Here is a 27,394-nt window from a genome sequence, read left to right on the forward strand (position 1 = left end):
CGCCAACATCGCCGGGAGCCGCCGGCATCGCCGGGACACCGGGAACGAGCGAAGCCGCAGCCCCCGCGCGGCACCGGCACAGCTCCGATCCCAGACCCCCGGAGCTCCCACCCGAGACCAGCCCGCGGGAAAACGGACAGCCCACGAAGGGTGGGGGGACCCCCGGGAGAGGCAGCACCTCAAGGGGGTCTCGGGGATCACCAATCCAGGGGAGTCCCGGGGCTTTCCCACCCCAAGGGGGTCCCAGGGATCACCAACCCACAGCAGTCTCAGGGGTCACCAATCCAAGGGGATCCCAGGGCATTCCCACCCCCCAGCGCTGCTCCCCCTGCTCCATCAGACCCCCAGAACAGCCCTGGAGTAGGAACCATCCCCCCCAGACTCCAGAAAAAAATCCCAGATGAGACTTTGGCATCTCCACACAGACTTTAATGGACACAACACCTGGATCAGTGCTACAGCACATTCCCCCTCATCCCCATTCTGGAGTGCCTGAAATCCATCTCTGGGGCACCCCCATGCTCCTCCTCTTCCTTTGGCTAATTCCAAAGACCCTCCATCACATTCCTGGAATGTTCCCAGGGAGCCAAGGGAAGGGCCAGGGCTCCCTGCTGAGGCTGAGGGGGGTGCAAGACCCTCAGTCCCACCCCTGGTTGCTCCTGGTTGCTCCTTCAGTGCTAGAACTCCAGTTGCTGATCCCTCCCTCTCCACAGCCATGGAAGAAGCTGATTCCTGCGGTCCAGAGACAGTGATTCCCTGTGCCCTGGGGGTCTCCCTGGGGGTCTCTGTGTTCCTCAGCTGGGGATGTAGCAGATTTGTGGGGCGCAGAGTCAGTGATTCCCTGTGTCCCAGTCTAGGGGGGTCTCTCCAGGGTTTCTGTGTCCTGCAGCTGGGGAAGGAGCAGATTCCTGGGACCCAGAGTCAGTGATTCCCTGTGTCCCAGTCTAGGGGGGTCTCTCCAGGGGTCCCTGTGTCCTGCAGCTGGGGAAGGAGCTGATTCCTGGGGCCCAGAGTCAGTGATTCCCTGTGTCCCAGTCTAGGGGGGTCTCTCCAGGGTTTCTGTGTCCTGCAGCTGGGGAAGGAGCAGATTCCTGGGACCCAGAGTCAGTGATTCCCTGTGTCCCAGTCTGGGGGGGTCTCTCCAGGGGTCCCTGTGTCCTGCAGCTGGGGAAGGAGCAGATTCCTGGGGCCCAGAGTCTGTGATTCCCTGTGTCCCAGTCTAGGGGGGTCTCTCCAGGGTTTCTGTGTCCTGCAGCTGGGGAAGGAGCAGATTTCTGGAGCCCAGAGTCAGTGATTCCCTGTGTCCCAGTCTGGGGGGCTCTCTCCAGGGTTTCTGTGTCCTGTAGCTGGCGATGCAGCAGATTCCTGGGGCCCAGAGCCAGTGATTCCATGTCCTATTCTGGAGTCTCCCCAGGACTCCCCATATCCCACATCCAGGGAAGGAGCCAGTTCCTGGGGCTCAGCATCAGCGTTTCCTCGTGCCCTGGGGGGCTCCCCGTGCCCCACAGCCGGGGAAGGAGCCGATCCCAGGGCGCAGCATCAGTGGCTGCCCGTGCCCTGCTGCTGGGGGGGCTCCCCGGGGGTTCCTGTGTCCCGGAGCCGGCGGATGTGAGCATCCAGCAGCGCCGTGAGGAGCGAGGGGCCCCGCTGGAGCAGGGAGCAGGTCTGGGAGGGCAGCAGGGCCAGGGCTCCCACCGTCTGCCCCTGGGAGGTCTCCAGGGATGGCAGCCGGGAGAAGTTCTCCACTCCCTGCCGGCTCAGGATCGTGTCGTCGATGCAGGCGCCTGGAAAAGAGCAGCTCAGGTGGATATGGGATAACAGAGCATTCCACAATGGAATTGTTTGCTCCTAAAGGCTCCCCCCCCTGCAGTTTCATGGATCCTCATTCCCAGCCCTGGATGAGCCACCCCGAGCCCAGCACCAGGATTTGGGGAGCAGGGAAGGCCCTCACCCAGCAGGTTGACCTGTGGAACTCCCTTCAGCACCCGCAGCATCTCCTTGGCCCGGGTCTCCGGGCTCACCAGAAGGATGTTGCGGCACACGAAGAGTGGGAGGAGGTTCCTGTACTTGGACTGCGCCAGCACCGGCCGGACAATCTGGGAGACAGCTTGGAATGAAGCCTGGAGCAGCCAGGATGCACCTCTCCCCCCTCTTTCCCACCGGGATCAGCTCCCACCTCGTTGAGGACGAACTTGACCTCAATGTTGTGCTTCCTCAGGTAGTGCTGCATGGTGACCACGTCCTCATTTGGCATGGAATTGTACTGGCACACAGCCACCATCCGGCTCTTCTGGAACACCTCCTGCACCTGCCGCTTCAGCAGCCGCACGTAGCCGTCCTCCTGGGGGACAGGGACACGTGGGACACAGGGACAGGCTGTGTGGCACCCCCATGGCCACCCAGCAACTGCAGGGACAGGGGTGAGGGGCTGCCATGGATCTCAAGGTGACCCATGGTCCATGAGGTCCATGAACCTCCAGGTGCTCTCATGGATCATGAAATGTTCCTATGGATCTCGAAGTGATCCCTCCCATGGACCTCAAGATGCTGTTATGGATCTTGAGGTGATCCATGGTCCATGAGGTGATCCCATGGATCTGCAGGTGCTCTCATGGACCATGAGATGTTCCTATGGAACATGATCCCATGGAACATGATCCCATGGACCTCAAGATGCTGTTATGGATCTCAAGGTGATCCATGGTCCATGAGGTGATCCCATGGACCTCGAGATGCTGTTATGGGTCTCAAGGTGCTTCCATGGTCCACGAGATGCTCCCACAGATCTCAAGGTGAGCTCATGGATCATGAAATGTTCCCATGGATCTTGTGGTGCTCCCATAGATCAAGAAGAGATCTCATGGAACTCAAGATGCTCCCACAGATCATGAAATGCTGCTGTGGATCTCAAGATGCTCCCATGGGTCTTAAAGTGATCACATGGATCATGAGGTGTTCCTACGGATCTTAAGATGCTGCCATAGACTGGGAGATGCCACCATGGATCTCAAGATGCTTCCATGGATCTCGAGATGCCTCCATGAATCTTGAGATGCTTCCACGAATCTCAAGATGCTCCCATGGATCTCAAGATGCTTCCATGGATATTGAGATACTCCCATGGATCTCGAGATGCTCTGATGAATCTTGAGGTACCTCCATGAATCTCGAGGTGCTCCCAGGAATCATGAGATACTTTATGGACCTCAAGACACTCCCATGGATCTCGAGCTGCCATGAATGGGGACTCACCTGGTTTCCAGCACCTGATGGGGCATCAGCATCCCACAACACCCCAAAAACGGGGATTACCCACTGCAGGAATGTCCTGGGTGGGCTCCAGCCAGACTGTGCCGGGCTCTGTGCCAGGCTCTGTGCTGGGCTGTGCCAGGCTGTGCCATGCCCTGTGCCGGGCTGTGCCAGGCTCTGTGCCGAGCTTTGTGTCGGGCTGTGCCAGGCTGTGCTGGGCTGTGCCATGCCCTGTGCCAGGCTGTGCCAGGCTGTGCCGGGCTCTGTGCCAGGCTGTGCCATGCCCTGTGCCGGGCTGTGCCAGGCTCTGTGCCAGGCTCTGTGCCGGGCTGTGCCATGCCCTGTGCCATGCCCTGTGCCGGGCTGTGCCGGGCTGTGCCAGGCTGTGCCATGCCCTGTGCCATGCCCTGTGCCGGGCTGTGCCAGGCTCTGTGCCAGGCTGTGCCGGGCTGTGCCGGGCTGTGCCAGGCTGTGCCAGGCTGTGCCGGGCTCTGTGCCAGGCTGTGCTGGGCTGTGCCGGGCTGTGCCGGGCTCTGTGCCAGGCTGTGCCGGGCTGTGCCGGGCTGTGCCGGGCTGTGCTGGGCTGTGCCAGGCTCTGTGCCGGGCTGTGCCGGGCTGTGCCAGGCTCTGTGCCGGGCTGTGCCGGGCTGTGCTGGGCTGTGCCAGGCTCTGTGCCGGGCTGTGCCGGGCTGTGCCGGGCTGTGTCCTCACCTCGTGCGTGGGGTCGGCGTGGCGCGGGAGGCACTGCGGGGGCACGGCGGGGCGCGGGGGCACGTACTCGGTCACGGCCAGCAGCTTCTGCCGCTGGAAGTGCATCGCCTTCCAGTGCCGCGTCACCGCCTTGGAGCCGCGGCGCACCAGCTGCAGGGCGGGCAGCCAGCCTGGCAGGGCGGCACTCAGCCTGTGCTGGGCACGGCCCCGCTCCCAGGCCTGGGCCTGATCCCGATCCTGATCCTGCTCCTGCTCCCAGGCCTGGGCCTGCTCCTGCTCCTGCTCCCAGGCCTGGTCCTGATCCTGCTCCTGCTCCCAGGCCTGATCCTGCTCCTGCTCCTGCTCCTGCTCCCAGGCCTGACCCTGATCCTGCTCCCGCTCCCAGGCCTGGGCCTGATCCTGCTCCCGCTCCCAGGCCTGGGCCTGATCCTGCTCCTGATCCTGCTCCTGCTCCCAGGCCTGGGCCTGATCCCGATCCTGCTCCTGCTCCTGCTCCCAGGCCTGATCCTGATCCTGCTCCCAGGCCTGATCCCGATCCTGATCCTGCTCCTGCTCCCAGGCCTGGGCCTGATCCCGATCCTGATCCTGCTCCTGATCCCAGGCCTGGGCCTGATCCTGATCCTGCTCCTGCTCCCAGGCCTGATCCTGCTCCTGATCCTGCTCCCAGGCCTGGTCCTGCTCCTGCTCCTGCTCCCAGGCCTGATCCTGATCCTGATCCTGATCCTGATCCTGATCCTGCTCCCAGGCCTGACCCTGATCCTGCTCCCGCTCCCGGGCCTGGGCCTGATCCTGCTCCCGCTCCTGGGCCTGGGCCTGATCCTGATCTTGCTCCCGCTCCTGCTCCCAGGCCTGGTCCTGCTCCTGCTCCCGCTCCTGGGCCTGGGCCTGATCCTGCTCCGTGTCCTGCTTCCAGTTCTGATCCTGATCCCGCCCCACTCCTGGGCCTGATCCTGCTCCGTGTCCTGCTTCCACTCCTGATCCTGATCCTGCTCCACTTCCAGTCCTGATCCTGATCCCTGCTCTGCTCCCACTCCTGATCTCGACCCCTGCCCCATTTCCTGCCCCATTTCCGTTCCCGGTTCCTGCCCAGTTCCCTGTCCCAGTCCCAGTTCCAGTCCCCATTCCCGTTTCCATTCCCATTCCTGGTCCTATTCCCATTTCCTGCCCCATTCTCATTCCCATTCCCGACCCCTGCCCCATTCCCATTCCATGCCTCATTCCCATTCCCTGCCCCATTCCCGTTCCCATTCCCTGCCCCATTCCCATTCCATGCCTCATTCCCATTCCCTGCCCCATTCCCATTCCCGTTCCCTGCCCCATTCCCATTCCCGTTCCCTGCCCCATTTCCATTCCCATTCCCATTCCCTGCCCCATTCCCGTTCCCTGTCCCATTCCCATTCCCGTTCCCATTCCCATTCCCATTCCCTGCCCCATTCCCATTCCCTGCCCCATTCCCATTCCCGTTCCCTGCCCCATTCCCATTCCCGTTCCCTGCCCCATTCCCGTTCCCTGCCCCATTCCCATTCCCGTTCCCTGCCCCATTCCCGTTCCCTGCCCCATTCCCATTCCCATTCCCTGCCCCATTCCTATTCCCTCACCTCGCCTCCATCCCGTCCCGCCGCTCAGCGCCGCCATCTTGGCCGTGTCCCCGCAGGGCCTTCTGGGCAGGCGCAGGACCCGCCACTTCCGGCGCGCCGTCTCCATAGCAACGGGCCCAGCGCGGCCTGCGCGACCCGCCCAGCCTGGACGGGCAACTCCGAACCCCCAGACCGGGTCAACCAGGGCACGGAGAGCCCCTTGACCCAAACCTGAGGGTCTCCGAGCCTCAGCCCGGGGGTCTCTGAGCCCCCCAGCTCCACCTCGCTGACTCCAGTGGCATCACCACAGGGCCTCTCTGCTCCAGCCGGCGGTCCCAGCTCTGAGCCCCCCATCCCAGCAGTTCTGTCCCCACCGAACCCCCACCTCATTCCACAGGTTTCTGTCCCCCCTTTCCCTCAGACCCTTCCACTTTCAGCAGTGCCAGCCCAGCCCCCCAGACACCCACCCGAGGGCACGAGGTGGGCACGAGGACCCCCCCAGGCCACCCCTCGCAATGGCCGAGCAGGGGGAGACCCTTTGTGGGGGTGAGTGAGACACTGAGGGGTCCCCCTGGGCAGGGAGGGGGGAGAGGGGCTGCACCCCCAGCCTGGACCCTCACCTGCTGATCCAGAGACCCCTCAAGGAAAAGGATTTTATCCTTTCTCCATCAAATCATAATGGTCTTTACTAATTTTTAATCAGACCTGTACTAACTTTGTACTTGATATTAATGTTTTATTTTAGCTTGTACCCAAGTCTGTCAGTTCTCTTGACCATGCAGAGCTTTAGACAAAGAGGAATTTAACCCTGAAGCTCTAAGATGAACTTTAAGAAATAAACCAAAATCCCTGTTGAGATTAGAAGCTCAGCAGTGAGAAGTAAATCAGAAAACCTGTCCAGATTTGAGGCTGGAACATTGTTTGGTTAAAAGGAAATACAGAGATAAGAGCAGCCCATTTGTTACAATCAACCAAAATATCCTGCTCAGCTTTGGGGAGGAGTTTTCAGTTTTAACTAAGTGTGTAAACCTGGAAACACAAAAGCCTCACTGAACATGCCTTTGGTGGAATTATCCCCCATGTTCCCAGTGCTGAATAAAAGGGATTTTGTTCTATTCTATTGGATTGGACTGTTAATTCCCTGGAATTCCACAGAGCGTGAGGAGACACTGCCAGGAGTGACCCTCAGTGACAGCCTCGTCCTGTCCCGGAGCAGGTGAGGACCCCACAGAGCCTGGGCTGGCAGGGAGGGGGCTCTGGGCACCCCAGAGACCCCCCATCCTCCCCCTCCAGACCCACAGAGCTGCTGCCCCTCTCCACCATCCGCCTGGACAGGGAGAACATCTCCTCCATCGGGAAGCTCCGGAGTCTGGGAGACATCCACAGCCTCTACCTGCAGCAGGTACAGAGCTGTGGGGCAGCCCTGGCCCTGGGGGGGCACAGACACCCCCAGATCTGATCCTGTCTCCCCTCCCCAACATCCAGAGGGGCAGGAAAACAGTTTCCCTCCATCCAGGGTGGATCTGATCCCAGCAATCCCACCCCAGAGGTCCCTGAGCCCCCCAGCCTGGAGGGAAAACAGTTTCCCTCCATCCAGGGTGGATCTGATCCCAGCAATCCCATCCCAGAGGTCCCTGAGCCCCCCAGTCTGGAGGGAAAACAGTTTCCCTCCATCCAGGGTGGATCTGATCCCAGCAATCCCACCCCAGAGGTCCCTGAGCCCCCCAGCCTGGAGGGAAAACAGTTTCCCTCCATCCAGGGTGGATCTGATCCCAGCAATCCCACCCCAGAGGTCCCTGAGCCCCCCAGTCTGGAGGGAAAACAGTTTCCCTCCATCCAGAGTGGATCTGACCCCAGCAATCCCACCCCAGAGGTCCCTGAGCCCCCCAGTCTGGAGGGAAAAGTTTCCCTCCATCCAGGTTGGATCTGATCCCAGTGATCCCACCCCAGAGGTCCCTGAGCCCCCCAGTCTGGAGGGAAAACAGTTTCCCTCCCATCTGATTCCAACCCCACTGGAATTCCAGTGAGGGTCTGGAATCAGCCAACCAATGTTTCCAAAACCCACTTGAGGAGCTTTGGGGTCCTCCTGAATTTCGGGATCTCTCATGTCATCACCCCCACCCCCCTCATTCCCTCTCCATAATCTCCCATGGCTGTGGTGGGACATTCCACCCACAGCCCCAGGATGCTCCCAAAAATCCACTTTTCCAGGCAGTAGGGAACCATGTTGATATTTATATTTTATTTTCCAGAACAAAATTGAGAAGATTGAGAATTTGGACTGTTTTCCCAACCTGAGGTATGGCAGCTCCTGCTCCCAAAGAAATGGCTCTCCATGAGTTCCCACCTTCCCTTGGCCAGGAAGGGGCTCAAATTCCAAGCCCTGAGAGCCCCTGGGGGCTGTGACACCCCCTCCTCACCCTCCCTGGGCTCTCCAGGTTCCTCTGCCTGGCTGGAAACCGCATCCAGAGGGTGGAGAACCTGCAGCCCCTGGCACACCTGTGTGCCCTGGACCTGTCCCACAACCAGATCCAGGTGCTGGACACAGGTGGGATGGCAGGAAGGGATCCAGGGGTGGCCTGGGCTGTCAGGGTGTGTGTGCAGTGCTCATTCCCACCCTCCCTGCCTTGGTTTTTCCTGGCTCTGAGGTGTCAAGGCTACTCCAGGAGTTGCCTTGGGAGTGGGTGAAGAGCTGTGGGAGTTTGGGAGAGCAGGAATTTGGCTGGGAGAGGGCTCAGCTCCCACCTCAGCACCTTTTTGCTTCCTTTTGTCCTGGCAGAGGAGCTTCCCCGGAGCCTCCAGCTCCTGGATTTGACAGGAAATGGGTGCACCCTCCAGGATGGATACAGGTGGGTCAGGGGGAGAAGAGGGGGGACAACAAGACCCCCCTCCAAACTACAGGGCCCTCTCAGCAGCCCCCCAGATCAGGAGGAGCTTTGGGGTGACCCAATTGTAGTGCCTGCAGGGGCTCCAGGAGAGCTGGACAGAGGCTTTGGACAAGGGCTGGAGGGACAGGACAAGGGGGAATGGCTTCCCACTGCTGGAGGGCAGGGCTAGGTGGGATATTGGGAAGGAATTCTTCCCTGTGAGGGTGGGGAGGGGCAGGAATGGATTTCCCAGAGAATTTTGGCTGCCCCATCCCTGGGAGTGTCCAAGGTCAGGTTGGAGCAACCTGGGCTAGTGGAAGGTGTCCCTACCCATGGCAGGGGGTGGCACTGGGTGGATTCATTCCAACCCCAGCCATTCCATGAAATATCAAGCACAGCCTGCCCCTGCCAGGCCTCAGGGATTGAATCCCTGCTCTCTGCCCAGGCTGAGCTGGGCTGTGCAGGGGGGAACACGGTGCCAGGGGGGTCGGTGCCACCCCAGCCCAAGGTGGAGGGGACATCATCTCTTCCTTCACGTTTTCCAGGGCGCTGGTGTTGGCAGCCCTGCCCCGCCTCCTGCAGCTGGATGCCCAGCCCATCCATGGTGAGGAAGAGGAGGGAGGAGGCTCTTCCAGCAGCAAGGATGAGGATGATGAGCTGCTCCCTGAGCCGAGCGGCCCTTTCACTGTGGACAACGGTCCTCGTTCAGGCTGAGGGGACACGAGGCGCTCCTGGGGGCAGGAGTGGCAGTGCCAGGTCTCCTCTAATCCTCCCTCCCTGCATCCCTGGCAGGTTTCTTTGCGGATCTGCGCCGGGAGCTGGCCGGGCGCTCCCAGCGGAGGCGGAGGGAGACTCTGCAGGAGCACCGGGCGCGGCTGGAGGAGCTGCAGGAGCGCCGGGAGCTGCTGCTGGACACACACCGGGATGGACCCACCGGCCCGGAGCCGCAGGGGTGCCAGCCCCGGCCCCGGGCACAGCCAGGGACACCGCTGCCACCCCTGCCGGGATCCAGGGCGTCCCAGCGAGCTCCCAGTGGCATCCAGTCCCGGAACAAAGGAGCAGGAAATAGGCAGTTATCCCAAATGTCCCGCAGCAGCGTGGCATGAAGCACGCGGGAATAAAGGCTTTGTCCGCACCCCATTCCCGGGAATAAGGGCTTTGTTCCCACTCCAATCCATCTGAATGCTGGGAGCCCCCACCCTGCAGCCATCGAGGGGGCCTGGCACAGGCAGCTGTGCCAGATCGGGGGTGAAACACACACGGGGCTGTGGGCAGCACTCCAAATCCCACTCCATATCCCTCTCCTCCCTCTGCACCTCATTCCAGGCCATGGAATTCCAGTGCTTTCTCCAGGGTAAATCAGGGGCTCCACAGCCCCAGGCAGAGCTGGGACCCGCGGTGGGAGGAGATGAGGAGCCAGGGCTGGACACCAGGAGTGTTTCCTCATTCCCCATCCAGGAGCAATGCCAGGGGGAAGCCGAGCCCACCCACCTGTGTGGGTTTTATGTGTAAAACTTCATCTCAGCCTCCACGCAGTCAAAGAAGAGGTCGGCCAGTTCCTCCGGGCGGGGGGTCTCTGTCCCCTCCAGCAGCGCCTTCATCCCCTCCAGGCCCTGCTGCTCCAGCTCCTGCAGCGTCTCCAGGAGCTTCTGGCCCCGCTCCTGGTGGGATCAGGAGGAGAACTCAGGGAACCTGATCCCCAGCACGGGGCAGTGCAAGGATCCCAGGGTGGGGAAGGGTCTGCAGGGTCTGTGGTACCTGGTCCTGCTCCATGAGCTCCAGGGCTGCCTGATGCCGGCGGTACAGCTCGTGCCGCCGATCCACCGAGCGCTGGAACCGCGGGAGCTGCTTGGCAGGGTCGTGGGGGAAGGTCGGGGACCTCACCTGTGGCACGGGCTTGATGCCAGCCACGAACACGAAGGGCTTGAAGACAGACCTGGGGGAGAGGAGCACCACAACCCTGGGACCAGCCAGCTCGAGGGTGGGTGATGCTTCCCGGGAGCTCCTCATCCCCGTCACCCCCAGAGCGGGGCTGTCCCCTGCGGTGGCCTCACCTGGAGGGGTCAGGGGTGGCGGTGAAGAAGTGGACACAGGGCAGGGCGGGGTCACGGGGCAGCACGGACACCATGCTGCCCGCCGTGCGGAACCCCGCCGAGTCCACGCAGATCCCGCTCTCCTTGTCCCGCAGGATGGACATGAGTGTCTCTGCCGTGATGTGACCTGGTGGGAGAGGCACAGACATGTCACTGCTGCCAGCTCAGCCACGGGAGCAGGGACACACTGGGGTGGCTGTCCCCATCCCTGTCCCCGTCCCTGACCCCGTCGCTGACTTTGTCCTGTTCCTGTCCTGTCCTGTCCCCACCTGCCACAGCAGCTCCTTGCTGGTGCAGAACAACCCTTGGCAATCCATGGGTGGCCGTGTCAATCTCTGTCCCCATACCTGCCTCTGTCCTGTCCCTTTCTTCATCCCAGTCCCTGTCCTGTCCCTTTCTTCATCCCAGTCCCTGTCCTGTCCCCTTTCTTCATCCCAGTCCCTGTCCCCATTGCTGTCCCTGTCCCGGTCCCTGTCCCCACCCATGTGCTGCTGTAGCAGCTCTGTGCTGGTACAGAAGTGGCCCTTGGTGAACCATGGAGGACCATCCCCATCCCTGTCCTATCCCAGTTCCTGTCCCTGTCTCCCATCCCTGTTCCCATCTCCTATCCCTGTCCCTGTCCTACCCTAGTCGCTGTCCTGTTCTAGTCCTTGTCGCTTTCCCTGTCCTCATCCCTTTCCCTGTCCCCAACTGTGTCCTGTCCTTCTCCCTGTCCCCACTTCCATCCCCATCCCCATTCCCATCTGTGTCTTGTCCCTCTCCCTGTCCCCATCCCTCTCTCTGTCCCTATCCCTGTCCTATCCCCATCCCCATTCCCATCCATGTCCTGTCCCTCTCCCTGTCCCCCTCCCTTTCCCTGTCCCCAGCCCTGTCCTGTCCCTATCCCTGTCCCCATCCCTGCCCTGTCTCTGTCCTGTTCTAGTCCCTATCCCCAACTCTTTCCCTATTCCTCTCCCCATCCCTTTCCCTGTCCCCAGCCCTATCCTGTCCCTCTCCCTGTCCCCGTTCCTGTCCCCACCCCTGTCACCTTCGTGCTGCCGCAGCAGGTCCCTGCCGGCACTGAACCGAGCCTTGGCCGCCTCCATGCGGGGGGGCTGCTGCTCCAGGGAGAAAGCCTCGGCAAAGCTGAACTGGCCCTCCCCGCTCCACCAGCCCTGGCTCTGTGCGCGCTGCCGCAGCCCCGCGTGCTCCGTGGTGATCTCGCTGCCGATGCTCAGCTGGTTGGAGATGTTGCGGCTCCCCTCTGTGACAGAGGGGTCAGCAGTGGGGGGACACAGGGAGCTCCCAGTACATGCCCTGTATCTCCTGGTGGGGCATCCCCCAGCAGGGATCCTGTATTTTTTCTCCCCCGTCCCTGGGGGACCCCATGTCTGTCCTGCACCCCTGGCTGGGGGTCCATGAAACTCAGTTTTTAGACCTTTGGGGTCTTACACCCCAAATTTGGCAGAACCCCTTGGACACAGAAGGAGATGCTGAACCCAAGACCTGGAGAGGTGCTGGGGTGGGGTGGGAAGGGGTTCACTGGCTGCTCGAGGCACCAGTGCCCACTCACCTGAGATCCTCTGGGCTGCCCAGTAGCGCCCGGCCGTCTCCAGCACCCAGGCCTCGGTGCGGTCGGCCAGCAGGAAGGTGTTGTGGTACACGAAGGGCACCGGCTCCTCCTTGCAGCTCCCGCCCTGTCCATAACGCTCCAGCAACGCCGTGATCACCTCCAGGGCCTCCCGTGCCGAGCTGCCCCTCTCCAGACCCAGCCTGTGCCAGCAGTGCCCATCAGCTGGCACCGGGGGCCAGGGTGGGGGGCACACGGCGCCGCGCTCACCTCACCAGGTCCATGCCCAGCAGCGCCTCGTCCTCGCCCAGGGGCTCGCGGGTCCACACGCCCTCGTTGCCCACGCACACGCCGTGCTCGTTGGCGCCCATCTCAGCACCCCAGAGCCAGGCAGGGCGGCTCAGCACCACGGCGTGGGTGTGCTCTGCCTGCTCGATCTCCAGGTATGTGCACTGGGGGGGACATGGGGGGCTGAGAACTGGCACACTCAGTGCACCATCCCCTGCAGCCACCTTGGCCCAGGTATCTTCTCTGGGGGAGACACAGGGGGCTGAGAACTGGCACACTCAGTGCACCATCCCCTGCAGCCACCTTGGCCCAGGTATCTTCTCTGGGGGAGACACAGGGGGCTGAGAACTGGCACACTCAGTGCACCATCCCCTGCAGCCACCTTGGCCTGGGTATGTGCACTGAGAGGCACACACAGGACTGAGAGCTGGCACACTCAGTGCACTGTCCCCTGCAGCAAACCTGGCCCAGGTAAATGCTTGGGGAGAGACATGGTGGGCTGAGAACTGGCACACTCAGTGCACCATCCCCTGCAGCCACCTCGGCCTGGGTATGTGCACTGAGAGGCACACACAGGACTGAGAGCTGGCACACTCAGTGCACCTTCCTCTGGCCCAGGTGTGTGCACTGGGGGGGACACACAGATGGTCTTACACCTGACACAGTGTCCCCTGCAGCCTTCCTGTCCCCAGCATGGTCTCACCTGGACTTTGTCCCCGGGCTGGTGGGTGGCAGCGGGGACATAGATGACCTCCTGGACCTCGTGGGACGGGCGGTCGGCGTTCTTGCCGAAGATGACAGCGGGTGACGCGGTGTGGGGTGGCAGCGCCACGAAGCAGTCGCAGGACGAGGGCACAGGATCGTGCCCCGCCATCCTAAACCGGGTGAGTGGGACAGGGAGGGGGCACCGAGAGGATGTCACCCCCTTATCCCTGCCCTGGATGTGTCCCCAGGGTCCCTTTGGAGGCACACTTGGAGGGGTCTGGGGTATAACGCGGTCCCTGAAACTGGGGGGGACATCGGTGACCCCGAGGAGGGGTGGGCAGAGGGGACACCTCCCGTCCCGGGACCCCGCAGCTCCGCAGCGACCGGAGACACCCACCCGCACAATCCCGGTAACCGGGATCCCCTGCACCGACCGCGGACGGGACCCCCTCCCGCACAGCCCCGGTAACCGGGATACCCCGGGACCCCCATCCCTACGGACCTGCCGCTGCTCCCGCAACGCCGCCGCTGTCCGGTCCCGCCCCTCTCCGTCCCATCTCGCACCGTCCGTGCGACGGCGGCGCCCACTGGTCGGAGGCCGAACGGCGGCAGCGGCGGGGACTGGTACCGACACCGGCACCGGCACCGGCACCGGCACCGACACGGACACGGACACCGGCACCGGAACCGACCCCGGCACCGACACCGACACCGACACCGACACCAACACCGACACCGACACCGGCACCGGTACCGGCACCGGCACCGGCACCGACGTGGGCGGGGAGGAATCGGACCCGAAGGACTCCCGGGGACGGAGGTCCCAGTTTTCCCCCTCCCGTGGATCAGGGAGAGTCCCGTGGGTCAGAGCCCTTCGTGGGCAACACCCCTCGTGGGCAGTACCCCCATGGGCAGCCACCCCCGTGGGTATCGCCCCGCGTGGGCAGCGCCCCGCCCGCCCCGCGTTATGCGGGCGGACCTGCCGGGCAGCGCCCTGCCCGCGGGGGGACCCTGCGCGCCCGCCCGGCGCGGGGTTGTGGGGCAGGATGTGACCCTCGGGGGGGGGCTCAGCTGGTCCTCAGCCGGGTCATCCCACACCCAGCATCCTCCAGCATCCCCAGAGGCCCGAGGCCAGGGTGGGGGACAGGGTGCTGGACCCTCGGACCCCTTGGTGAGGGCGGTGTGGGGTTGGGGTGCTGGACTGATGGGTGGGGATTGGGGTGCCAGACCCCCGGGTCTAGTTGTCGGGGATGATTTGGGGTTGGAGTGCCAGACTCTTGGGTGCCTTGGCAGGGATGGTTTGGATTTGGGATATCAGGCCCCCGGGTCCCTCAGCAGGGATGATTTGGGGCTGCAGTGTTGGACCTCTGGGAGCCCTGGCAGGGATGATTTCAGGGTGGAATGTTGGACCCTTTGGCAGGGATGAGTTGGATTTGGAGTGCCAGACTCCTGTGTCCTTGTCAGGGATGATTCGGGGGCAGGTGCAGGACCCTCGGCTGTACCTTGGCAGGGATGATTCGGGGGCGGGGGCAGGTGCAGGACCCTCGGGTGCACCTTGGCAGGGATGGAGCCGGAAAGCCGGAGCGTGGAAAACACGCGGCGTTTATTCCAGTACAAAACCCAAACCCACAGCCCCACAGCCTCTTCACAGCACAAACACTCCCCTCGCCGGGTGGGGGGCACCCTTCGCCCCAGGCTGCAGCACCTCTTGGGCCACCCCACGCCTCCCGCAGCCGGGCCGGTCCCTCCCTGCCCCGGGGAGGCGCCCGGGGGTGGGGGACGCGGCGGTTCGGGCGCAGGGCCGGGATCCCCACGCCGCAGCAGGCTGGACTGGTTTCCCGGCCGCCGTCCCTCCCCACCCGGTTTTACAGCCTTCATTGCCCCATCGCGGCAGGCAGAGCCCCGGGGGTGCGGGGGCTGAGCACACCTGGGGGGGCACAGCACACCTGGGGGGGCACAGCACACCTGGGGCCCCTCCTCGCAGCCCCCTCCGGCTCTCAGACAGGTGAGGCTGAACCCCCAGTCTCGGTGCCTCAGTGGGACCCCCTGCATGGCGGTTCCCTCCCCAGCCCACCCTTTGGGTGGCCCAGATGTAGCCCGCCCAAAATCTGCCTTGGCAGCTGCAGCAACAAGGGGGTCCCCAAAAGGCCCAGAAGCCCCCCAGGTGCTGTTGGAGCCAAATTTGGCCACTGAAATCCCACTCTGGCACCTTGGGGAGGGTTCTGAGCCCCACTGGGGTCCCATGGGGAGATGAAATCCCATCTAGAGGGCACCGAGGGGGAATTTTGTGCTGGAAAAGGCAAATGCTGGAGTCAGGGACATCCTTCGAGAGCTGCAGGCAGCCCAGGTCACCCGAGTCCTGCAGAGGGACAGTGGTGGCCGTGCCAGGGCTGGGGACACGTCCTTGCAGACCCCCCCGCAGCGAGACTTCACCTCGTGCTGGGGGGCTCCAGCCCCATGGCTGTCCCTGCCCCACAGCGCTGGGGGACTGCTGTCAGCCCCTCACACATCCATGGGGACAGGGATGGGGACAGGGACAGGGATGGGACTCTCCGAGGGGTCCTACCCCCTCCTCCCCATCCTCACAGCCCACACGGCCACAGCTTCGGCCTGGGATGTTCGCTCTGCCCGAGTGGCAAAGCCTGGCTTCACCTTAATAAAATAATAATAATTAATAATAATAATTAATAATAATAATTAATAATAAAACAATCAAAACCGAAGGTCTTGGGGCGCCCTCTGGGCACGGACCCCACTCGACTTCACCTCTACCCCTTCCCCCCAGACCTCAGGGTGCTCCAAGCCCGGGCAGCCCCCAACATGGCCCCCCCCAGAGCCCCCAGGAGATCAACTCCCCAAAATTTCCCCCCCTCCCCAGATTCCCAACTGGTGTGAACTGGTGTTGGCTGGGGGGCAGAGCCGGGGGGACCCCCGGGTGCCTCGAGCAGCCAGTGAACCCCCTCCCACCCCACCCCAGCACCCCCCCCAGGTCCCAGTTCAGCGTCTCCTTCTGTGTCCAAGGGGTTCTGCCAAATTCGGGGTGTAAGACCCCAAAGGTCTAAAAACCGAGTTTCATGGACCCCCAGCCAGGGGTGCAGGACAGACATGGGGTCCCCCAGGAACAGGGGGTCGACCCCAGGGGAGGAAAAATATGGGGTTCCTGCTGGGGGATGCCCCACCGGGATATACAGGGACCCTGGAAGGGACAGCCCTGGGGCCCCTGGGGGGACAGGCAGCATGCATGGGGGGCCAGGCAGAGGTTCCCTGGAGATGTGGGACCCCGGGCAGGGATGGCTACGGGGCCACGGGGGGACAGGCAGCATGCACGGGGGGACAGCGGGGACCCCCTGGGGTGTGGGGTGTGGGGTCCACGAGGGACCTGCAGCACATCCAGGGGGATGGCCACGATCCCCAGAGAGGGACGGCAAGTGGGGGGGACAGGCAGCTTGCCCGGGGCGGGGGATGCCCCGCAGTGCCGGGGGGCGAGGCGGGGGTCGCGGGGCGGGGGATGCCCCGCAGTGCCGGGGGCGAGGCAGGGGATGCCCCGCAGTGCCTGGGGGCGAGGCGGGGGTCGCGGGGCGGGGGATACCCCGCGGTGCCGGGGGACGAGGCGGGGGTCGCGGGGCAGCGCGGCCGGGCCGGGCCGGAGGAATGTGGCCGCCCCGGCTCTCCCAGGCCCGCGGCCGCCCCGGTGCTTCCCGCCCGGGGCTGCGGCGGTGGGTGTGGGAAAGCTGCAGGTGTGCGCTTGGGCAACCGCCCCGCCGTGCTCCTGCGGCCCCCGCAGCCCCCCGAGCGCCCCGCGGCTCACATTCACGCAGGACTTGGTTTGTTTGGGGGTTTTCCCCATTTTAGCCTCGATTCCGGCCAAAAAAAGGGCTTCACATCCTCAAGCTCCCGGCCAAAGCGGGGCTCCGAGGGGTGGGCGGCTTCCACCAGCCCAGCATCCCCAGCTGGGGCGGGGGGTGATGGCAGCCCACGCCCCCCGACGTGTCCCACCACATGCCAAAAACTCGTGGGTGATCAGCAAACGGAGCTGATACGTGGGGGGCTGAGCCCGGAGCGTCGCAGCTTGGGGGGGACCTTGGGGAGGGGTCGGGGGGCTGTGGCCGCCCTCCCTGAGCGGAGGCTTCCCGGGTTTCTCCTCTCTCCCTTTCTCCTTCTCCTTCCTCCCCTTTGGGCTGGACGTGCCCGGGCAGCGCCTGCTCCTTCGGCTCCCATTGATGTTCCTCCCAAACAGCCCCGCCGCCTGCCAGCAGCCTCCCGAAAAAAGATTTGGGAAGCCGGGGGAGGATGGGGGGAACCGGGGCGGGAGAGCGGGAGCGGGACAAGTGAAACCGCCGCGGGGCAGCTCCGGCTCCGGCGCTCCCCAAACGCCGCAGCGGGGGCCGGGGCAGTGCCACCAGCCTTGTCCCCTTCCTCGCCACCGCCCCCAGCACAAGGTGCCAGCCCTGCGCCCACCACCCACCCAAAAACCCTTCGGAGACCGGCCCCGGGGTCCTCCCCACCTCCAGCCGTGCCCCCGCCGGGGCTCAGCGGCTCAGTTTGTGGGGGCTGCGTTCCCCCCCTCCGACTCCCTCTTGCCTCCCTTGGCGGCCGACGGGTCCCCTGCGCCCTTCCCCTCGGGTTCGCCCCCGTCTTTGCCCCCGTCGTGCGTCTTCATGTGCTTGCCCAGGTGGTCGCTACGCATGAAGACGCGGCCGCAGACGGGGCAGGCGAACTTCTTGGCTCCGGTGTGGGTCTGGAGGTGCCTCTGGAGCTCGTCGGAGCGGGTGAAGCGTTTGCCGCAGAAGAGCCAGTTGCACACGAAGGGCCGGTCGCCGCTGTGCCAGCGCAGGTGGGCTTTCAGGTGGGAGGTCTTGGCGTACGCCTTCCCGCAGCCGGGGATGTGGCAGTTGTGCAGGTGCTTGCGCTTCACGCCCTCGGGGCAGGGCCCCCCCCTCTCCGCCTCCTGGCAGTTGGGGCAGCGACACGCCGCCTGCCCCCCGCCCCTCGGCACAGCCCGCCGGGCACCTTTGGGGCGCCCCCCGCCCTCCGCCTCCGGCCCACGGGGCTCCGGGGGACCCTCCAGCGCCTTCGCCCCCTCCGCTGCCAGGAGATGCTGCGCTGGTGGCGGCAGCAGGTGGGCTGGGGGGGCGCAGAGCTGGTGCTCCCCCCCGCTGTACCCCCCCAGGGCCGGCGGCAGCCCGGGGTGCGCGGGCACCTGCAGCCCCCCGCCCTGCCCAGGGGGCAGATCCATCCAGCTGGCTCCGGCGTGGAGGTCCCACCAGTTGACTCCCCCCTCCTCACCGGGGGCTCCGGGGTGGGGCGGCCGAAACCAGGGCTCGTAGGGATGCGCCATGTCCGGGGGCGCCGGCAGCAGCTTGGCGTAGGCTCCGGGGGCGGCGGGGCCGTCGGGGGGCAGCTCTAACCTCGGGGGGCCATGGGGCTCGTAGGTGCCGGGGGTGGCGAAGGCGGAGTCGTCCGGGACGGGCAGCGGCAGCTCCGGGGGAGGCAGCGGGGAGGCGAAATCGGGGGCGCCCGGCGCGGCGGGGCCGTGGGGCTGGAAGGGCTGGAGCGGCTGCAGGTCCAGGTGGGTCGGGGAGGCGCGGGGCGCGTCCGAGGGCTGGGATCCCAGGGAGCCGCAGACCGCCGTCAGCATTGCGGGGCGGCGGCGCACACAGACCTGCGGGGCCAAGGAGGGGGAGAGGATCTGTGAGAACAGGACGGGGGGTGGCACATCCTGCAGCCCCTCCCGCCCCTGCCCGCACTGGCAGCGCCTCCAGTGCCCATCGCAGACGACCCGCGGTTTGGGGGTCACCAAACCAAGGGGGTTTCGCTGCTCTGCAGCCCGGTGTGACACCAGGATGATGGCACCGGTTTGGGGGGGGGGGGCATCCCTTAACGCCTGACCCCACTACGGACCCTGTGCCAGCTCCTGGTGCTGGTGGGTCACATCTGTGACCCAGAGGGGTCAGTGCCTAATTCCAAAATCCAAGGAAACCGCCAGCATCTGCCTTGTCACCCCCCAGACCGTGTCCCCCAACATGCCCGGGGTCCCCAAGGGGACGTGTGTGGTGTCCACGTGGGGACATGGCACCCACAGGGGGACACGGCACCCACAGAGCCACCTGGGCTCTCCTGCCTCTCAGCCAGGCTGGGAAACCATCTCCCCATAACGCTGCTCCTGCCCCAGGCCAAGGGACTGGCTGAAAGCCCCCAGGCATTTTTTGGGGGAGGGGCTGCACCCCCAGGCTGGCTGGCAGCGGGATGAGGCAGCGGAGCCCTGGGCCTGACCCGTGGCAGCCCTTTGAAGGCAGGCTCTGGGCTGCCTTGGACCCCCGGGGCACCGACTGCACCCCCAGAGCCCCAGGGCACCGGCTGCACCCCCAGACCCCCGGGGCACTGCCTGCACCCCTGGGGCACCAGCTGCACCCCCAGACCCCCGGGGCACTGCCTGCACCCCTGGGGCACCAGCTGCACCCCCAGACCCCCGGGGCACTGCCTGCACCCCTGGGGCACCAGCTGCACCCCCAGACCCCCGGGCAGCGCTGCCTCCCCGGCAGGGCCGCCGTGACTCAGCCCGAGCTGTGCAAACCCCACTGGGGACGGGCCCCACCCCGGTGTCGAAATCCACCTGCCGCCACCACCTCCCGCCCCCCGACTTCCCACCGGCGCCGGGTGAGCCCCCCTCCCTGAAAAACCTCCCACCTGGAAAACCTCCTGGCACCATCTCCTTCTCCCAGCCCACCCCCTCACCCTGTTCCCCCCTGCTCTCCACCACCCCCAGCCCGTGTGGGACAGGGACAGACCCTCAGGAAGACACTTGGGGGGTGCTGAAAGCTTTGGGGTGATCCCCTGAACAAAGGGGCCCCAGAGCTCCTTGATCTCCAGCACTGAATTTGGGGCAGGGAGGCTGCCCACAGGACCCCCCAGCTGTGTGGGGACACATTTTCCCCTGCCTTTGGGGGGGTCCCTAAATCCCCTTGGCAGAACCAATCTCTGTCTGTGCTACCGACACTTTTGGGGGCTCAGCCTCGAGCTGGTGCTGGGATGAGCCCCCTGGGGTGGCAGCCTGAACAGGTTTTGGGGTCCTGCTCCCCAGCTGGAGCTCAGCTTTGCCTACCCCAACCCTGGGGACCATCCCTGCCTCCTCAGGGTGTCAGCAGGAGAGGGCTGGCACCAAAAGGGTCCCCACTTCCACCCACAGTGGTCCCCAGAGGGGTCCTGAGCCCCTCGACCTCCCTGATCTCCATAGGTGTAAAATTGGGGTCAAACCCACAAAACCCCCACGGTGAGGGCCCATCACGGGGCTTTGGGGTGGCAGCTGGAAGGGGATTGAGGGGACCTGACAGGGACATCCCTGAGCCCCCCAGTTCTGATGGGAGGAGAATGAACCCTCCGTGGGGTCCCAGGGAGGTCCCAACCAACACAGATCCAGCACAGCCACACCACAGCTCTCCTGGTGTTCCCAAACCCAACCGTCCCCCTCGGCTTGGGGGTCCCACCAAGCCCCCCAGTGCAGCCCCACCCCGACCGGTCGCACCAACGCCACCATCTCCACACTCCTCCCAGCTCCAAAACCAGGGAACGAGGACCACAACTGGAATGGGTGAGGGAGGGGGAGCGCTGGGCCTGCCTCAGCTACACACGGAGCCTCCCAGGACATTTTTCCACCCGGGAACGATGACAAAAATCCCCAGCGGCCGCCAGCGTCCTCCCTCCCTCCCTCCCTCCCTCCCTGGCGGGGCCCGACGACGACGCGCTGGCCATTTCACCGCAGGGAAACTGAGGCAGCGGCGGGTGAAGCGTCCCGTGAGTCACGGCCCGGGCTGGGCACAGGCGGCCCGGCCCGTCTCCAGCCCCGCCGGTGCCTCGCCCCGCGGCGGGGCCGGGCGGGCGCCGCTGCCCCCAGCACCGGCAGCCCCGACGGCTGGCACGGGGGCGGCTGCGGGGGCCGTGGGTTTAGGGGCGTGCCGTGGGTTTGGGAGGATGCCGCCGGTCCGGGGGGATGCTGCGGGGTCCGGGGGGATACCTCGGGGTCGCGGGGATGCCGTGGGTTTGGGGGGATGCCGAGGGTTCGGGGTTCGCTCTGTCCAGCCCGCAGCAACGAGCCCCGGAGCCGCAGCGAAAGTCCCCGGGATTTTTCGGGGGGAAACGGGGGTGCACCGGGGGCACCGAGGGGTCCAGCCTGTCCAGCCCACCCACCAGGGCTCGGCACCAGCGCGGGGTCCCTGCGGCGGCGGCGGGCTCGGCCACACGGCAGCGGGGCTCAGCCCCACAGGAGGGGGGCTCAGACCCACGGGAGGGGGATTCCATTCCACGGGAGGGGGTCTTGGTCCCGCGGGAAGGGGCGTCACGCTGTGAATTGGAGGGGCCGTCGCAGCGGGGTGACCCGGGAGGCGGCGGGGTCGGGAGCCGCGGGGCTCGGTGGCCACTGGACGCGGCGGGGTGGCGAGCAGAGACCTGCCTGGACCGGAGCGGGCGGCGGGGCCGCCACAGCCCGCTCGCAGCCGTCGGTCAGGGCACCCGCGTCCCCGGGACCTTCGCGGAGGTCCCGTCGGGGGTCCCCGCGCCCGGCAGCACCGGGGGTACGTACGGGTCTAGCGGCAGCGAGGTCCCGGCGGGTCCGTCGTCATCGGCGTGGCGTGGGCGCTGCTTCGCCAGGGGACCCCGAGGGACCCGCGCGGCTCCCCAGGGACGGGGCACCCACTGGGCCGGGCGAGCAGGAATGGCCGGGTCCCAGCCCGGCCGCCGGCTCTTCCCTCCGCCCCCCCGCCCAGCTCCACCCCCGGCCCCGGTGATTTTAACCCTTGGAGGCAGAGCCCCAGCCCCGCCGCTTGACAGGAGCCGGCTCCGGTCCCAGGATCCGGCGGATGAAAGCGGAGGGAGGGGACGGGAAGTTCGAAGCAGACACCGCAAACAGGGGGGTAATTAAAGAAGAAAGAAACAACCGCCTCCCTCCCGCGCCCGTGGCCGCCTCCTCCTGCCACCCCCACGGGGACCCCCGGGCGCCCCTCCTGTCCCGTCCGCCCGTCCAGGCGCCCCAGCTGTCCCCCCCTCGCGTGTTGGTGACACACAGGTGGCTGCTCTTCTCCTGCCAGTTCCCCCAGGTCCTCCACAGCTGTCCCCCCAGCCGGGGGTGGCTCACAGAGGTGACCACCCTCTCCTGCCACCCCTCCTGGGCACCCTCAGTCTGTCTCCCCACTTTGGGGGTGTCACACAAAGGTGACCACCTGCTCCTGCCCCCAGGGATGTCACCTGTGCCCCCCATGGGGGGCTCAGTGCCCCACGTTGCAGCTCAACCCTGTGCCACGGGATAAACAGGACAGGACAGACACAAGGAATGAGTTTTGGGGCCAGAACTGGACCCGCAGCAGGAGGGAGTGGTGAGATCATGGCAGGACCCACCACGACCCAGATTGCTTTGAGGAAGCCAGAAAGGGTCCAGGAGGTTCTGGGTGATCTGTCCCAGCTCAGCTATGGGTGCCCAACCCTCCCTGTCCCCCGTGTCCCCCCCGAGGCTGCCGAGAGGGAGAAACCGGGTGACAACACCACGGCCGGTGGAGCCACTTAATCACCGGCGTGTCGTGTCCCCATTTCCACGGCCAGCACCCCTGGGCCTGGCTGGTGGCGGCCACAGCCGCGTGGGGACCCTCGGTGGAAGCCCATCCTGCCCCGAATTCCATGGGAAAGGGTGCTGGTGCCTCTCCAGAGCCAGGACTGGGCCGGCAGCGCCGCGATCCCGGCGCGTGGGAGCCCAGAGCTCCCGGCGAGCCTGCCAAGCGCCCGGCCGGGCGGAGGGTGCAGGGAACTCCTTCGCCCCGGGGAAAACTCTCCTGGTTTTCATCATCCCAGGGACGGCTCCGCCGCCGCCGCCGCCACCAAAACGCGGCTGCCTGTGGGGTGAGCGTGGCCCCACGGTTTGGCTTGGCTTGGCTTGGCCAGGAGCTGGGATGGGGACACTGGGGTGGGAACCCCGGGATGGGGACCTCGGGATGGGGACACCAGGATGGGGACCTCGGGATGGGAACCCTGGGATGGGGACCTCGGGATGGGGACACCGGGATGGGGACCTCGGGATGGGGACACCAGGATGGGGACCTCGGGATGGGAACACCAGGATGGGGACCTTGGGATGGGAACCCTGGGATGGGGACCTCGGGATGAGAACCCTGGGATGTGGACACCAGGATGGGGACACTGGGGTGGGAACCCTGGGATGGGAACCTGGGATGGGGACCTCGGGATGAGGACACCAGGATGGTGACACTGCAGTGGGAACCCTGGAATGGGGACACCAGAATGGGGACACTGCAGTGGGAACCCTGGGATGGGGACCTCAGGATGGGAACCCTGGGATAGGGACCTCGGGATGGGGACACTGGGGTGGGAACCCTGGGATGGGGACCTGGGGATGGGGACATCGGAATGGGAACCTTGTAATGGGGACACTGGAATGAGGGTGGCAGGATGGGGACACTGGGATGGGGATGGCCCAATCCCCAGCCCCAACTCCATTCCCCAGCCCCATCCCAGTCCCCAGCCCCACTGTGCCCCCACAGGAAGCAGAGATTCCATGGTGGGAATGCTGTCCCAGTGTCCAGTTTCCCCACAGCCACCAGGAACAACGTTCCTTTCCCTGTGCATCGTGCACATCTGGCACGTCCCACGTCCCTTCCCTTCAGGGTGTCCTCCCAGTCTCCCCAGTGCTGCAGTGACTGGTGTGGTGGGAAGGAGACGTGACCCTGGCCAAGGATACAAGCTGCTGGATGCCCTGGCTCCTATCCCAGCTGTTCCCAGTATGGCTCCTCTCCATGGGGACAAGGGACAGGGACAAGGACCTGGGAAGGCCCTGACCCCCTCATTCCACTGACACCAGACCCCAAAGCCCACCCAGGACCCTCCAGATCCATCCCAAACACCACTCCTGGACTGGGGGGGGAGGCAGGAGATTCTGGGATGTGTCCAGGGCTGAGATCCTGTGGCTGGATGGGGCAGTGCCACAGGGCTGTGGGGACCGTGGGGACCAGAAGGACCAGGATTTGGGGTGACAGAACTCTGGGGGTGCTCCTGGAACCCCCTGAGCAGAGCTGGAGCCCCAGCTGGGACCACAAATAGGCAGGGAATTGCAGCGATGCTGGAGCATTCCAGGGGGCATCTCCTCGCCACCGAGTGTCTGAAACCCTGAGCCGTGCCTTGAAATTACAGCTAATTACTGAGCTCATTTGCATAAATTATAAGGCAAGAGGCAAATGCCTCCAATCCCTCCGAGTGATCAGGCAGCAGGAGCTGCTCCAGCTGCTCCAGAGAAAAGGGAACCGAGGGGTAACTGGGGGGTTCTGGGTCATGCCCAGAGCCAGGGTGGGCACAGGAGGGGTCGGTGCTCCCCAAAAATGCAGCAGGACCCTGTGTGCGGGTGGGCACGAGGCAACAGCGACCTCCAAACCCCCAGAGCTGCCCCCAGAGCTGGGCACAGCCTGGTCCTGCCCCAGGGAGGGGGGGCACAGCTCGGTCCTGCCCCAGGGAGAGGGCACAGCCTGGTCCTGTCCCAGGGAGGGGGCACAGCCTGGTCCTGCCCCAGGGAGGGGGCACAGCCTGGTCCTGCCCCAGGGAGGGGGGCACAGCTCGGTCCTGCCCCAGGGAGGGGGCACAGCTCGGTCCTGCCCGAGGGAGGGGGGCACAGCCTGGTCCTGCCCCAGGGAGGGGGCACAGCTCGGTCCTGCCCCAGGGAGAGGGCACAGCCTGGTCCTGCCCCAGGGAGAGGGCACAGCCTGGTCCTGCCCCAGGGAGGGGGCACAGGGCCCTCGCTCTTCCCCAGGAGTGGGAAGGGATGGGAAGAGCTGGCAGGAGACAGGGGCAAGATGGGACTGTGGGCACAGCCCTACAGCACGGGGAGTTGGGGACACCCCTGTCCCCAGGGGAAATAGGAGTGGGGGATGAAGGGAAGGATGGAGGGAGAGATAAAGAGATGGAAGGACGGAGGGAGAGATAAAGAGATGGAAGGACGGAGGGAGAGAGGGATGGGGGGAGAAAGGGGGAGAGTCACCTCGTGGTCACCCCAGGAGCAGAGGATGGAGAGATGGAAGAGCAGGGATGTCCCCTCAGGCCCCAGGGGGATGTTGGGGGACAGAGGGACTTCCAAGCCCCCTCCCAGCCCTGGGGCCGAGCACTTCAAACGCTCCCGGCTCCGGAAAGGGCGGCAATTTCCTGCTCTGCCATAAAACAGATTGGTGGGGGGTGGAGGGTAGCGGGGCCGGGGAATGTCCCTGCAGAGGGTGGGGGTGTCACATCCACGCGTGTGCCCACGTGTGGGACCCCCGCACTGCCCCGTGTGGGACCCCCGCGCCGCCCCGTGCCCCGCGTGTGAGCACAGCCACGTGCGTGTGAGCACGTCCCTGTGCACCCACCCACACATGTGGGTGCCGATCTCGGGGCGCCCCGGGGGGCTCCCCGGGGGGGTCTGCGGCGGGTGCCACAGGGCTGCGCCGTCTGGGTCGCCCCATCCCGAGGGGACACCCCCGGGGGTGGCTGCGGGGCCTGAGACAGGGAGAGACACCCAGATCCTCCCCGGAGGTTTTAGGGGGGCCCCACACCCAGACAGTCCCCAGGGGGTGACGCTGGGGTGACGTTGGACCCCCCGGGGTGCTGGCGGGAACCCCGAGACTGTTGGGGGGGGCACGGTGGGGATGATGCCAAGTGGGTCAGGGATGGTGGTGGCACTGGGTGGTCACAGTCCCCATGGGGGTGTCACAGTTCCTATTAGAGTGTCACAGCCCCGTGAAGAGATCACAGTTCCCACGGGGGTGTCACAGCCCCATTGGGATGGTCACGGTTCCCACGGGGGTGTCACAGTCCCCATGGAAGGATCACAGTCCCCATGAAGGTGTCACAGCCCCCACGGGGGTGTCACAGCCCAGCAGGAGTTTCACAGCACCCGCGGGGTGGTCACAGTCCCCACAGAGGGGTCACAGTTCCCATGGGGGTGTCACAGCCCCACAGGGGTTTCACAGCCCCTGCAGGGTGGTCACAGTCCCCACGGAGTGGTCACAGTCCCCACAGAGTGGGCACAGTCCCCATGGGGTGGTCACAGTCCCCACGGAGTGGTCACAGTCCCCACAGAGTGGGCACAGTCCCCACGGGGGTGTCACAGTCCCCATAGAGTGGTCACAGTCCCCACGGGGGTGTCACAGTCCCCACGGGGGTGTCACAGTCCCCACAGGGGTGTCACAGTCCCCACAGAGTGGTCACAGTCCCCATAGAGTGGTCACAGTCCCCACGGGGGTGTCACAGTCCCCACGGAGTGGTCACAGTCCCCACGGGGGTGTCACAGTCCCCACGGGGGTGTCACACTCTCACTGGGGTGCTCCCAGTACACGGTGGGACACGATCCTATCCCTGTCCCCAAGCTGTGCCATGATGGGGACAAGGACTCATCCCCGTGCCAGCTGTCGTGCCCCAGGGAATGGCTGGCACGGGGCTGCCCTCCTGCTCCCCGAGGACAAGGGCACCTGCCTGCCTGGCAGAGATTCCTATCGGGATTATCGCGACGGGATTCCCCTGCCCGCAGTGCGTGCCGGGTCACGGCGTGCCCCGAGGGAGCGTTTCCTCACCGGGAGCAGGAATTGCTGTCGGGACTCGAACTCTGCGACGCAGCGACGGGGCTGGCGGCTCGGCGGAGGGTTAAATGGGAATTTTAATTGGAGTTTTAATTAGTCCCGTGTTAATCTCTCTGCCGTATCTGCTCCCAGCCTGCCCGGCTGTCAGTCACGACGTGGGGAAACCTGCCTGGCACGGGGTGCGGAGCGCCCGGCAGCGCCTTCCCGGGAATGGGGCACGTGGATGGAGCGGGAATGGGGAGGTGGGGACGGATCCAGTGGGGATGGGGAATGGGGATGTGGGGATGGATCCAGTGGGGATGGGGAATGGGGAGGTGGGGACTGATCCAGTGGGGATGGGGAATGGGGATGTGGGGATGGATTGGGGATGGGGACAGGGACACGCAGCTGCACCACAGACTGGACACTGGGCTTGGGAACATGGATGGAGCAGGAATGGGAATGTGGGAATGGATCGGGGATAGGGACAGGGACATGCAGCTGCACCAGGAAGGGGACACTGGGCTGGGGCACGTGGATGGAGCAGGAATAGCGAGGTGGGAACGGATCCAGTGGGGATGGGGAACTGGGATGTGGGAATGGATCAGGGATGGGGACAAGGACACGCAGCTGCATCAGGGAGGGGACACCGGGCTGGGCTGGGGACATGGATGGAGCAGGAATGGGGATGGATCAGGGATGGGGACAGGGACACGCAGCTGCACCAGGGAGGGGACACTGGGCTTGGGAACATGGATGGAGCAGGAATGGGAATGTGGGG

General features: G+C 65.1%; 5 protein-coding genes across 12 annotated transcripts; 1 reads left to right on the forward strand and 4 right to left on the reverse strand.

Annotated features, from left to right (window-relative positions):
• Window positions 1–413: 413 nt before the first annotated feature.
• MRPL10 (mitochondrial ribosomal protein L10) lies at window positions 414–5,617 on the reverse strand. Its single transcript, XM_071577243.1, has 5 exons — window positions 5,559–5,617; window positions 3,961–4,130; window positions 2,177–2,341; window positions 1,952–2,096; window positions 414–1,784 (listed from the first exon to the last, which is right to left on the reverse strand). The coding sequence occupies exons 1-5, from the start codon at window positions 5,593–5,595 to the stop codon at window positions 1,540–1,542; spliced, it is 762 nt and encodes a 253-aa protein (XP_071433344.1). The 5' UTR covers window positions 5,596–5,617; the 3' UTR covers window positions 414–1,539.
• LOC139682898 (RNA-binding protein 25-like) lies at window positions 4,135–5,196 on the reverse strand (the record flags this gene model as incomplete). Its single annotated transcript, XM_071577552.1, has 1 exon — window positions 4,135–5,196. A coding segment is annotated over exon 1 (1,062 nt), but the record flags the coding sequence as incomplete, so codon positions are not given.
• LRRC46 (leucine rich repeat containing 46) lies at window positions 4,860–9,534 on the forward strand. 2 transcript variants are annotated; one of them, XM_071577241.1, is made up of 8 exons: window positions 4,860–6,083; window positions 6,693–6,753; window positions 6,831–6,939; window positions 7,790–7,836; window positions 7,976–8,085; window positions 8,317–8,386; window positions 8,950–9,101; window positions 9,197–9,534. In XM_071577241.1, exons 1-8 carry the CDS (start codon window positions 6,053–6,055, stop codon window positions 9,508–9,510), a joined length of 894 nt encoding a protein of 297 aa, XP_071433342.1. In that variant the 5' UTR covers window positions 4,860–6,052; the 3' UTR covers window positions 9,511–9,534. The 2 variants fall into 2 exon arrangements, with proteins under 2 accessions (XP_071433342.1, XP_071433343.1); XM_071577242.1 differs by having other exon boundaries at window positions 6,873–6,939.
• On the reverse strand, window positions 7,760–13,897 carry SCRN2 (secernin 2). Of its 7 annotated transcripts, none has more exons than XM_071577237.1 (9): window positions 13,542–13,615; window positions 13,038–13,209; window positions 12,317–12,498; window positions 12,050–12,249; window positions 11,525–11,740; window positions 10,459–10,624; window positions 10,163–10,340; window positions 9,896–10,065; window positions 7,760–9,089 (listed from the first exon to the last, which is right to left on the reverse strand). In XM_071577237.1, exons 2-8 carry the CDS (start codon window positions 13,206–13,208, stop codon window positions 9,907–9,909), a joined length of 1,272 nt encoding a protein of 423 aa, XP_071433338.1. In that variant the 5' UTR covers window position 13,209; window positions 13,542–13,615; the 3' UTR covers window positions 7,760–9,089; window positions 9,896–9,906. The 7 variants fall into 7 exon arrangements, with proteins under 7 accessions (XP_071433338.1, XP_071433339.1, XP_071433337.1 ...); XM_071577238.1 differs by having other exon boundaries at window positions 7,760–9,135; XM_071577236.1 differs by having other exon boundaries at window positions 7,760–9,288.
• A 2,091-nt stretch (window positions 13,898–15,988) lies between these two features.
• SP6 (Sp6 transcription factor) lies at window positions 15,989–21,803 on the reverse strand. The gene is made up of 2 exons (XM_071577453.1): window positions 21,615–21,803; window positions 15,989–18,701 (listed from the first exon to the last, which is right to left on the reverse strand). The coding sequence occupies exon 2, from the start codon at window positions 18,675–18,677 to the stop codon at window positions 17,577–17,579; it is 1,101 nt and encodes a 366-aa protein (XP_071433554.1). The 5' UTR covers window positions 18,678–18,701; window positions 21,615–21,803; the 3' UTR covers window positions 15,989–17,576.
• Window positions 21,804–27,394: the final 5,591 nt, after the last annotated feature.

This window comes from Pithys albifrons, chromosome 25, assembly GCF_047495875.1.
Source record: "Pithys albifrons albifrons isolate INPA30051 chromosome 25, PitAlb_v1, whole genome shotgun sequence".
Classification (NCBI taxonomy): domain Eukaryota; kingdom Metazoa; phylum Chordata; class Aves; order Passeriformes; family Thamnophilidae; genus Pithys; species Pithys albifrons.

Excerpts from the sequence above, each read along its gene's own strand:
- MRPL10 (XM_071577243.1), bottom strand. The coding sequence starts at position 5,595 with ATGGCGGCGCTGAGCGGCGGGACGGGATGGAGGCGAG. Across the intron at positions 4,131-5,558 it reads CGGGACGGGATGGAGGCGAG|GCTGGCTGCCCGCCCTGCAG; the intron begins GTGAGGGAATAG and ends CCGCCCTGCCAG. Across the intron at positions 1,785-1,951 it reads TCCACAGGTCAACCTGCTGG|GCGCCTGCATCGACGACACG; the intron begins GTGAGGGCCTTC and ends GCTCTTTTCCAG.
- LRRC46 (XM_071577241.1), top strand. The coding sequence starts at position 6,053 with ATGGCCGAGCAGGGGGAGACCCTTTGTGGGG. Across the intron at positions 7,837-7,975 it reads GACTGTTTTCCCAACCTGAG|GTTCCTCTGCCTGGCTGGAA; the intron begins GTATGGCAGCTC and ends TGGGCTCTCCAG. Across the intron at positions 8,086-8,316 it reads GATCCAGGTGCTGGACACAG|AGGAGCTTCCCCGGAGCCTC; the intron begins GTGGGATGGCAG and ends TTGTCCTGGCAG.
- SCRN2 (XM_071577240.1), bottom strand. The coding sequence starts at position 13,208 with ATGGCGGGGCACGATCCTGTGCCCTCGTCCTGCGACTGCTTCGTGGCG. Across the intron at positions 12,499-13,037 it reads AGCCCGGGGACAAAGTCCAG|TGCACATACCTGGAGATCGA; the intron begins GTGAGACCATGC and ends TGTCCCCCCCAG. Across the intron at positions 11,741-12,049 it reads GGCAGCCCAGAGGATCTCAG|AGGGGAGCCGCAACATCTCC; the intron begins GTGAGTGGGCAC and ends CCTCTGTCACAG.
- SP6 (XM_071577453.1), bottom strand. The coding sequence starts at position 18,677 with ATGCTGACGGCGGTCTGCGGCTCCCTGGGATCCCAGCCCTCGGACGCG.